A 12,059-nucleotide genomic window follows, 5' to 3' on the forward strand; every position below is an offset into this window, starting at 1 on the left:
TTTAATACTATTTTGCCACAAATCATAGGAGATTCTCTTTTTCTCTAGCCAAAAATGTAAGCATCTAACAAAATCAACAAGGGTGTGTATTTCAATGTGATATGTGAACATGCGTGTGTATGCATTTGTCTACTCTCTATATGAAAAACCAGATCTAATGTGTACCATTCATTAATAATTTTAATTAATTAATCAATTTAACAATCAATCAATCAATCAATCAATCAATTAATTTTGTTTTTTTGAGACAGGGTTTCTCTGTCTTGACAGCCTTGGCTGTCCTAGACTCACTTTGTAGACCAGGCTGGCCTCGAACTCACAGAGATCCGTCTGCCATTGCCTCCCTGAGTGCTGGGATTACAGGCATGTACCACCATGCCCAGCTCATAATTTTTAATTTTAATTTCTTACTAGTGTTTATAAACAAAATATAAATTTCAAACACTGAATCCTTACATTAGTTGGCATAATTTACATATAGAACATAAAGAAAAATTAAACCAAGTCTAAATTAGTTCTGTAATCTGTTAGTACACTCCTGTCAGTTGTAAATTCCCAGCTATGCAATAATGTCACAGTAATGGTAACCATGATGTATAATAGTTCTTGAAAACACAAGCTTTGGTAGCAGTAAGGATGAGTATTATTTCCTTATTTAGTTCATAAGGTGGCTCATATCATCTAAAGTCTAATTAAGCTTGATCCCAAAAACAAGTTCATGACATGATAGTGCCTTTCTAGATCTTTAAACATGTGGAAAATGAAACCAGATTTTTTTTTTCCTATCATAAGCTAGAAAAAAGACCTAGTTAGCTCCCTGCTGAGGATAGTTGTCAGTCTGAAAGACTCAAGACACTTCCAGTTTGTATAGTAAAGCCTGTTTTATATCATTTATTTATTTTATGTGCACTGATTGGTGTTTGTCTGCATGTATGTCTGTGTATGGGTGTTGGATTCCCTGGAATTGGAGTTACAGACAGTTGTGAGCTGCCATGTGTGTGCTGACAATGAACTGAAGGGCGGCCAGTGCTCTTAACCACTGGCCACTCCTCCAGCCCCACAGTCAAGGTTTTTATATCAGCAGACAATGCTGAAATGAACACAAGTTCCAAAAGCAACTAGGAGGTCAGCCTGAAGCCCAGATAAGGTCTGCGACTGTCATCATCTTAAATTGCATTGAAGGAGGAGGTGTTTCAGGAAGCCGTCTAGGTGTCTTTCCTTTGTAGCAGGGACTCCTCACCTCCACAGCCCATGCTAATGTTACGCAGCACTTGCCTGACTTATTATTTAGTGTGTATGTGTAGACCAGAAGACAACTGTCAGGAGCTGGTTCTCTCCTTCCTTCATGTAGGGAGGAGTAAATACACACACACACACACACACACACACACACGGAAAGGAAAGGAAAGGAAAATATGAGAGGGCTTTCATATGAGAGGGCTACAGAGGGAGCAAAGACTTGAGGGAGAAAGTCGCATTTCAGTTTGAGTACAAGAGAGACTGCATGTAAGCAGCGGTTCCAAAGCTCAGGAGAAAGGGCCAACAGAGGAGTTCTCAGTGGGCAGAGCTGGAGCATACACTGAACAGAACACTGGGTTAGAGTCTAACTCAGTAGTGCCTATAAGATCTATTATGTTACATAACCTTCATGAAATTTTTCTTTGCTTATAAAACTGAGTTGTAAGCAAGCAGTATTAATGTAGCAACTAGGAAGCAGTCTACAAAACACATCAATTCTTAATAAAAATACATATAAGTACATTATAGATATATAGATATAAGTATAGTATAGTCTACATTGATTTAAAAATCATCCAGTAAATACTGATGAAAGTTTGAGCAACTGTAGAATCAAACCATTGGAAAAAGCCCACTGAGTCCTAGATTTTGAGAAGACAAATTTATGTTATTTTAATGTCAGTGCCAGTTAGGTGAATACATTTCTGTAACAAAACATTTACTAAATAAAGCATAAGTTAAATGCCCCTACCTTCTATTTTCTTAAGGGTTTTAACAAGCAAATGCTTTTCTCCATCTGAGTCCATTCTTATTATAACCAGTACCTAGTCAAAAATAAGAATTCCATATGTATTGATGAATTATTATTCTTTGCTTATGTTTTTTTTTTTTTTTTTTGTGTGTGTGTGTGTGTGTGTGATGCTAGAGATTAAACCTAGTGCTCTGCACTGGAGTGTATCCCCAGATGGATTGTTCTTTTTCACAGTTTTGCTACAGTGATAAAACTAATTTAAAAGCAAATTTAATGGGTCGGATAAAAATAATGGCAATGAGGGTAGAGATGCCAGGTGGGGTAGCCTGTGATCCCAGCACTCCGGATGCTTGGGCAGGAGAAGCTGGAGGTCAAGGGCAGCCTCTACTGCAAAACAAGAGAACCTTGTCTTAAAAGCAAAAAGAGAACACACAGGTTACAAAGTAAACAATCTGTTCTAAATTCTGGTAACATCAAATGTCAACGAGGGAAGTGTTCTGAGGCAGTTTTAGCCTCTGTCTACAACATCTGTGCACAAACCATCTCAGCCTGTTTTGTTTTTGTTAATTTCAACCCCCATAAGTCTGACATCATAGGCAAAAGGGAGTAACTGCTGCATTCTCCTACTCATCATGCAGTTTCTTTTCCGGAAAGGAGCAGTCAATCAGGCTCAGTGGTAAATTTCTCACTTACTAATTTAATGACATTTGAAAGTCATTAAGAAACTCTAAGTTGAAGATAAGGGAGTTACAGCATGGAAAAGAAGAATGCCTGTATAAGTTTGTGTTCAGATCTGGTATGGCCACTTGTAATGGTTTTCTGCTAGATTAGTTTAAAGGGGCTCTTTACCTTAAAACTTTATTAATTCAGCTTTCATATAATGATGTAAGGTGGGTGAGAAAATAATTTCTAATACAAGCCAAGACAGAGTATTTTTTACATTATTGTGTCAGATGAGATTTTGGCTCACTACCCCAAAAAATAAATTATTGCAGTTGTAGTATGATGCAAATCTCCATGCTCTTATTCAAATCCCAGGCGTGGAGAACCAACCCACAGCAACAGCTTACAACAGAAATTAAAGCATTTAAATTTGAAGGCAGTGAGTAATGACACAACTCCCCCTCTCTCTGGGCCTGAGACTACTGTTATCTTACTTAAAGAGAAAACTGTCAAAGGCCAAACTTAGCCTATTTTATAACCTCAAAGTTAAATGCATAAAGTCACATTACACCCCCTTCTTTATACCAATTACTTTATCTGTTCTATCCCAATACTCAACCTTTATTTGTTGTTGATTCTGCAACCTGTTTAGTATCTGACACTGCAATTCTTGGATCTTATAGTTGGTTTTAGGCCTTTTTTTCTTTATAAACTGTAAAATTTTCAGCTGTCTCCAAATGTTATCCAAATAGGGGTCTAACATGCTTTTGTAGATATCTTTTGCATTCGACAAATATCCTGTTAAAGAAAAATATTAAGTCTTTTAATGTTTTTGAGTATAACTCCATGGCAAAAATCACTAAGAAAAAAATAAATATTTTTGTGTTTTGGTTTTTGAGATAGGGTCTCACTATGTAGCTCTGGCTGTCCTGGAACTCCCTATATAAACCAGGCTAGACTAAATTCACAGAGATACTCCTGCCTTTGCCTCTGCCTACTTAATGCTGGGATTAAACGCATGCATCACCATTCTTGGCTAGAAAATAAATCTTAAGTATCAGTTAAGTCTAGAGAAATGCCTCAGTGGTTAAAAGCACTGGCTGCTCTTCCAGAGGACTGGGGTTTAGTTCCCAGCACCTACATGATAGATAACAACTGTCTGTAACGTTAGTTCTAGAAGATCTGATGCCCTCTTCTGGTCCCTACAGGCAATGCAAAACACCCAAACAGGAAAAAAACAACAAAATAAACAAAATGTAAACAAAAAATGATTAACATTTCATTTAGTCCTATTCTGATTTAATAAAATATATTGATGTTTTAATTTAAATTTATATCCAATACATATGGTTACAGTAAACACTATTACAAACTGTACATGCTTATAGAATATTTTGTGACATTTTGCTACATGCACATGCTGGGTATATTCTCTTTTTGTTTTTTTTTTGAGGCAGGGTACCAGTGTATGCCTGGAATTTGTCATGTAGACCATGCTTGCCTCAAACTCACAGAGATTCACCTGCCTTTGCCTCCCAAATACTCAGATTAACCAGTACAACACAGTTTATATCAGGTTAAACATATGTTCCTCTTCAAACATACAATGTCTTTAAAATTGAGTGAAGCTAAAAACCAATATCATATGTCTCTTTTTAAGTTATATAACATTAATTTACTTGTACATATCTCTATACTTTGAATATATCCTATGCTCACTTACTTCCTGCTTATTGACTATTAATTCACTCTTCCTGTAAATCTCTGAACCTTCACTTACATGGAATTCCTTTTGAAATATTGCCACATTGGAGTTTCCTTATTTAACTTATGCAACTTTGTACCTAAATTTTGTTTTTTTATAAATGTACATGGCAACCTTATTAGAATATAAACTCAGGGTAAAAAATGGTATTTATTAATAATTAATTTGTGCATCTGCTAAAACACAGAGGTCTAAATCATGCACATAAGCAGGGAAGACTATGTTCTGCAGGATGGTCTCAGATTCCAGGACTCCTGTTAGCCTCCCCAAAAGCTAGCTTGTAAAACCTGTCTACTAACGGCAACTTAAACATGAAAGATCCTAAATCTTGTCCACAAAGGTTCATATTTAGTAAATCTATATTTTGTTTGTTTGTTTGGTTGGTTGGTTCTTTTTGGTTTTTCGCAAGACAGGGTTTCTCTGTGTAGCTTTGGCTGTCCTGGACTCACTTTGTAGACCAGACTGGCCTTGAACTCACAGAGATCCGTCTGCCTCTGCTTTCCTGAGTGCTGGGATTACAGGAGTGCAACACCACACTGGGCTTGTAAATCTAGATTTTTGTCCCAAGAATTTCTTTATGACTAAATCTCCACAAGAACTTGGGGCCCATTGGGTTTTGTGAGTTTTTGCCACAGAGCTTCTATAGATCAGGTGTTGAAAAATATTTGGGTAATTAATGATATAACTTAAAATATTTAGTTTATTCCGTATGTTTTTACATGCACATGCATGTTAATTCTTACATTAGTGCTGCTAGGCTGACAGTAACTTAGAGATTGACTTTCATTTTACCTCTTAAGCTTTTCAAACTTGATTCCCAATGCTGCTTAAAAAGATTTCTTGTAGGCCAGGCATGGTGGCACATATCTTTAATCTTAGCACTCCACAGGCAGGCGGATCTCTGAATTTGAGGCCAGTCTGGTCCACACAGCAAGTTCCAGGATGGCTAGTGCTACACAGAGAACCTTAACCCTCCGCCCCAATTATTGTATTTTTAGTTATCTGTATGTATGGCCGGGGTAAGTGCACACAAGGGCAGGAGTTGTGGAGGGCAGAGGAACAGATCTACTGGAGCTGCTCAGCATGGGTTGCTGGAAACTAAAGTGGGGTCCACTGCATGAGCATTCTTAACCACTGAGCCACCCTTCCAGCCCCAGAATCAACTTACAAAGCAAACCTAAGCCAGCAGCATCTCTTTTCAGTGGCTCCCTACCCCTGTGCAGTAGGGGCTAAACTATTTTGTGCAGCAGTAGCTAGTTTTTACTTTTTAAGGCAAAGTTCCAAACATGCATTAAAAGACTAAAATGTATATCAAAATGCCAACTCTCACATTAAAACCTAGTGCATAATAATGATTATACGTTCAAATCTGTGTAAGGCCATCAGAACCTCTGCAGTTCAGACCTAGGTCAAGCAGCGTAACTGGAATATATACAGCTCCATTCTGGGCTGAGAGTGTGGCTCAATGCGGACTGCTTGTTTAGCATTAATGTAGAAAGGCCCTGAGTTTGATCCCCAATGCTGAAATACATATAATATACACTACAGACATCCCATTAGTAATTGTGACAAGACGTATGTTGATCAGTGTAATATGAGAGAAAGCTACATAATTTTTTTTTTTTTTTTTTTGAGACAGGGTTTTTCTGACAGCCTTGACTTTGTAACCAGGCTGGCCTCTAACTCACAGAGATCTGCCTTCCTCTGCCTCTCCCGGCTACACAATTTATCAAGAGCTGTTATCTTTTTCAGAAAAGTAAGTTATTCCAGATGGAATATTCAATAAGAAAAAAAGCAAGAAATAAAAATTTCTCTACCAACCTAATGCTGTATCCAAGCTGCATGTTAAAAGGACATCTCTAATTGTTACCAGGAGATGTAAGAGAGCAGCATATTTGAATGTCATTTTCCTGCCATCATTTTTACCTGTACAAGCAAAAGCATAAGTAACACATTAGAGTTTTAGAATATGTATCAGATTTGTTCAACAACAACAGTTAACATCTAGCGAGTGCTTACTCTTGCTAGGCTGTGTATAAGCAGGTTATTTCATCGACTCTAACAATCCTCTCAGGATTAATGTGGTCCTCATTTATAGAAGAGGACACAGCTTTAGTGATGAGAAGTGATGCTCAAGATAGCAATAACTCAGACAGCTAACTCCAGAACTCATCCCCCAATGTAGGGAATATTAAATTAAGTTTACTTTTGCAGGAAAAAAAAACTCTAACCGAGAGGAAAATTAAATTAGTAACTAACTTGTAAAAAAAAATTTTTTTTTTGAGACAGGGCTTTTCTGTAGTATATCCTTGGCTGTCCTGGACTCACTTTGAAGACCAGGCTGGCCTCAAACTCACAGAGATACACCTGCCTCTGTCTCCTGAGTGCTGAGATTTTAAAGAGGTGTGTCACCTCCATACCTGGTGTAACTTGCCCATTTTTTAAAAAATTATTTATTATGTATACAATGTTATGTCTGCATGTACACCTGCACGCCAGAAGGGGGCGCCAGATTTCATTATAGGGCAACCAGATTTCACATGGTTGTGAGATGTGGTTGCTGGGAATTGAACTCATGACCTCTGAGCAGCCAGTGCTCTTAACCTCTGAGCCATCTCTCCAGTGTTCCAATTTTTAAAGCTAGAACTAGACATTTGTAAATGAAGAAATACTTTGAAATGGAGATGTTATCTGAAAATGTTAGCTCAGCTCAGAGATTAAGACTCACATGAAAGAGTTATTCACAGGAACAAGCCAATTGCCTACTTAACGTGTTCTATGCACTTCCAGAACTTTCTGGACTCCCGTGCATGTGCAAGTGTGTGATGAGGAGAAGGCACGCACAGGCTGTACACAAATGCGGAGGTCAGAAGACAACTTACAAGAGTCTGTCTCTCCTTCTACCGTGTAGGTTCAAGCTCTGGCCATCAGGCCTGGCAGCAAGTGCCTTTATCTGCTAGGCCACCTTGCTGGTCCTATTTTACTTTATTTTTGTTGTTATTGTTTTGTTGCAGGGTCTTACTATGTAACCTTGGATGGTCTCAAATGGAGAGATTCCCCTGCATCTGCATCCTGAGTTATACAATTAAAGGTGTGAACCATCATGTCCAGCAAAGATGTATCTATTTTTTACTTGTGTGTGTGTGTGTGTGTGTGTGTGTGTGTGTGTGTGTTTGTACCACGTGAAGGTTACAGGTTACCTAGAACCTGGAGTTACAGGAGGTATGAACCAGCATGTGATAAGTGAACCGAGGTCCTCTGTGAGAGAAGGAAATAGTCTTAAAACAACTGAGCTGTCTCTCTAGCCCACCTATTTTATTTTTTGAAGAAGCTGCAAAATTTTAACGTATGTATAATTTATGAACTTAGAAAGTTGACTTTCCTAACACACTAGATCCAGATAACATGTAGCAAGCACAGTGCATTGGGTCTCTTCCACTGATTCAACTCTAAGCACAAGACAGAGTACATGGTACGCCACCCAACACTTAAAAACAAATGGTAGCAGGCACACTGACGAAGATGGTCATTCAACAAACGGCAAAGTTCTATTAGTATGTCCTGGCCTGTACTACAGGCAGCTATGAACTGCAAAGTGCGTGCCACAGCAGGGACAGAAATAACTCTAAGGGAATTCTCAATCCATGGTCTGAGTGGGGGAAGGGGGCTCATATGAATAAAGAGTAGCCTTGTTTTAACATCTTTTTTTCTGTTCTCTCCTTTCCCAGAACCACAGTGTTGGAGGTCAGCAATGACAACAGTAATTACTGGAAATGGTTATTTATCAGGTGCCTAACACCCTTCTGGATACACAGGAAACAGTTATAGTGAGCTTCAGCAAATTCTGAAAACTCTAGTATCTTTGATTTAGGTTTGTTTCAACAGATTATTCTCATTATGGATTGTATTTCCTGTCTCTTTGTATGTCTGGTAATATGACTTTACACTAGAGACCAGTTTTATGTTGTTGGGTGCTGGGTATTTTTGTGTTTGTATATATCTTATGTTTCATTGTAGGATGCAGTTAAGTTCACTGGAAATAAGTTTATCCTTTGGATCTTGCTTTCACATTTTGTTTGGGCAGGGCCAGAGCAGGGCCAAGCACTGGCTCCAGTGTGAATGGTTACCAGGTTAACCTTGTTTTTTGCAATGGGGATCTATTAAATAACACAGACCAATTAGGAGATTCACTGAGAATCTTCTGGGCTTGGCCTAGATACAGGTGCTACATGCTAAATTACAGTTACGGTTTCTGCTGGGTCTGAGGTCTGCATTGCTACAGTTATCTACTAGTATATATCCTTTGGGTAGCATTTGAATCTGATTTGTACTCACCTTGGTGAATAGCATCATTTATCATTTTTTCTTGTTCTTTCAGGAAGAATCTTGTTTGGTCAAAAATGACAGTGGCAAATTTCCAATTAGCAGCAGGGTAAGTACAGAGGCAAACAAGCTTTTCCAAGACAGGAGTGGCTGCTGCTTCCAGGAGACTGTATGCTTGGCACTGGGTGTCTGGAAAATAACAGCACTAAAATCAGTGCTTGCAAAAGGAACGGTGTGCTGCTTTTGATACCCACTTACATCCCCTGACTGAGGGTGAGAAAGCAGAGAGAGTTCTCACTGTAACTGTTTCCTGCGTATTCAGAAGGGTGTTAGGCACCTGACAGATAACCATTTCCAGTAATTACTGTTGTTGTTGCTGACCTCTAACATTGTGGTTCTGGGAAAGGAAGGAACAGGAGAGATCACTAACAACACATTTCCCAAACACAGACGAGGAGACTGAGGACTCCTGCAGTTCACTCTTTTTACATGAGTGTAGGGAAATGGCTTCAGTTTTTTGTTTGTTTATTTGTTTGTTTTCCGAAGCAGGATTCCTCTGTATAGCCTTGGCTGTCCTGGACTCACTTTGTAGACCAGACTGGCCTCTAACTCATAGAGATCTGCCTGCCTCTGCCTCTCAGGCACTGGGATTAAAGGCATGTGCCACCACACCTGGCATGGTTTCAGTTTTACTGAAGACAGAAATAACAATTAGGCTGGAGCAAGGCAATGGGAAAAAGACAGGGGCAGCATACAGGGCCCTCCAAGTATGGAAGTAACCTGATGGTAGAAACAGAATTTAGAAGTTTCTGAGGGCTGGAGAGATGGCTCAGTGGTTATGAGTACTCTCTGTCCTTCCTAAAGGACCCGGGTTCAATTCCCAGCACTCACGTGGCAGCTCACAACTGTCTATACTGCCAAATTCCGTGGGATCTGACACCTTCAGACTAATGCACGTAAAATAAAATTAGATAAATTATTTAAAAAAAAAAAGAAGTTTCTGAAACAAGTAAAAACAATTACTCAGAAAATAAGGTATGTTCTGGAAATCTGGGAGAGGACTTCTGGATCGAGGAGAAGAGAAAGCGCCCTGCACACCTGCAGCCTGAATCTCGATAACACCGTCCGCTCTCTCCTCCGGGGCTGTGTCATTAGAGACAACAGGACTTTCTTCTTGGAGAGTCAAAGAACGGTTTTCTCTATCTTTTTCTTCATCTTGAATTTCTAGCAAAAACATCAAATTGTTGAGGAGAAATGATGTTTTATTTTAATACTGTCTTCAAAACTGTAGTTGTTACATATGTTAACACCCTGAGACTACGTTAAATGCATTACCCAGATCAGTGGACCCAACACTGCGCTGAGCAGCAAGGAGGACGACAGAGGTGGAACAAGCTCTGGCGTCCGGCCAGGGTCTCCCACGGCTCCGATGGCAGCCCCAGCTCCCTCACGGGTGACCTATGGCCTAGGATGCCTACCTTCAATACAGAGACCAAACACCGTCCCAGCTCCCGACACATGAAAGACGGCAGCATTCTACCTCACCCCTTCCACAGTCTTCTGTCTATTTCCACCTTTCTTCTTTGTTCCAAGCCTTCTAATGTTCCTAATTTTTTTTCCGTGTATACTAACTTTTACTCCTCAATCTTCAATTCACTCATTTTCTACAGGAAGTGTTATGTAACTACCTACCTTACTTCCAGGCAAAAAAAAAAAAAAAAATCCCTCCTTTAATATGCAATTTAGTACCTGATACAGTGTTTAAATAAATGTTGGATTTTTTTCTTTTCTAGGTATTATAGAAAATTTATATATGCATAGAGACGGCTATTTAAATACTAATGTCACCCACCAATAATATGATTATAAGATACTTTTATGTGAGGTTAAAAGTATGATAATAGAATGGGACATGGTGATTTTTTTGCCTATAATCCCAGCACTTGGAAGGCTAAGGCAGGAGGATCACAAGTTCAAGGCCAGCCATGGCCACACAGAAAAGACCCCACTTAAATAAAAATGAAAGAACCACAAGTATAATGATAGAAAATATCCAATTAATTTTAAATAATCTGAGTAGGTTCACTCAAGTGATACTAATTATTGAAAATTTTGAGAGGGCTCAAGCCATAATATTTCTTGTACCCAATAAACTGTAAAATAAGGCAAAATATTCCCTTTATTGTAAGTTGGAGAACAGGGCTTGATTTGAGAGACAAGCGGGCTTGGTAACAATACTCGAGTGAGACAGCAACCCCACTCGGTCCTCTGCTAAGCTCAGCCGGAGCCTCTGGCAGGACGGAGCCAAGACATTAGAGGCTGGGAATACTTCTCCCTTTGGGGAAGATCGTTTCCGTAAGTGTATACCCATTTCCCCAGATTCACAACCTACAGGAAAGCACAGACAAGAGGCCAGGAGCGTCACACAAACAGAGAAGCTATAGGAGTGCAGAGGCATTCCCTCCTTTTTTTTTTTTTTTAATATTTATTTATTATGAATACAGTGTTTTGTCTGCATGTACACCTGTGTGCCAGAAGAGGGCACCAGATCTAGATGGTTGTGAGCCACCATGTGGTTGCTGGGACTTGAACTCAGGACCTCTGGAAGAGCAGCTAGTGTTCTTAACCTCTGAGCCACCTCTCCAGCCTGGCATTCCCTTTTAAATCAATTTTTTTTTTAACAAGAATTTTTTTTCTCTCTCTCAACATTCTTTTTAAAATTAATTAATTAATTAAAGTTTATTTACTTTGTTTCACAGCTATAGCCTCATTCCTCATCCCCTGCCAATCCCACCATCCCTCTTTCTTCTTCTCCCATGCCCCTCCCCCAGTCCACTGATAGTGGAGGTCCTCCTCCCCTTCCATCTGACCCTAGTCTATCAGGTCTCATCAGGACTGGCTGCATTGTCTTCCTCTGTGGCCTGGTAAGGCTGCTCCCCCTCCCCCAACCCCCAGGCAGAGGTGATCAAAGAGCCAGCCATTGAGTTCATGTCAGAGACAGTCCCTGTTCCCATTACTAGGAAGCCCTCCTGGACACTGAGCTGCCATGGGCTACATCTGTGCAGGGGTTCTAGGTTATCTCCATGCATTGTCCTTTTTTGGAGTATCAGTCTCAGAAAAGATCCCTGTGCCCACATTTTTTGGTTCTGTTGTTCTCCTTGTGGAGCTCCTGTTCCTTCTAGGTCTTTCTATCTCCCCCTTCTTTCATAAGATTCCTTTTACTCTGCCCAAAGTTTGGCTGAGTCTCAGCATCTGCTTTGATACCCTGCTGAGGCCCTCTGTGGTAGGCTCCTGTCCTGTTTCCTGTTTTGTCCCTCT

At 39.7% G+C, this 12,059-nt stretch overlaps 1 protein-coding gene across 1 annotated transcript in view; it reads right to left on the reverse strand.

Moving 5' to 3' along the window:
- The window catches only part of Shoc1 (shortage in chiasmata 1), a 76,618-nt gene that overhangs the window by 24,529 nt on the left and 40,030 nt on the right, over positions 1 to 12,059 (reverse strand). Inside the window, exons 13-17 of the mRNA XM_060381134.1 lie at positions 9,840 to 9,965; positions 8,754 to 8,930; positions 6,240 to 6,344; positions 3,273 to 3,451; positions 1,991 to 2,063 (exon numbers count right to left, since the gene is read on the reverse strand). Coding sequence (XP_060237117.1) covers positions 1,991 to 2,063; positions 3,273 to 3,451; positions 6,240 to 6,344; positions 8,754 to 8,930; positions 9,840 to 9,965 — 660 coding nt within the window. The remainder of the gene's footprint in view (positions 1 to 1,990; positions 2,064 to 3,272; positions 3,452 to 6,239; positions 6,345 to 8,753; positions 8,931 to 9,839; positions 9,966 to 12,059) is intronic.

Source organism: Meriones unguiculatus, chromosome 3 (assembly GCF_030254825.1).
Source record: "Meriones unguiculatus strain TT.TT164.6M chromosome 3, Bangor_MerUng_6.1, whole genome shotgun sequence".
Taxonomy (NCBI): Eukaryota; Metazoa; Chordata; class Mammalia; order Rodentia; family Muridae; genus Meriones; species Meriones unguiculatus.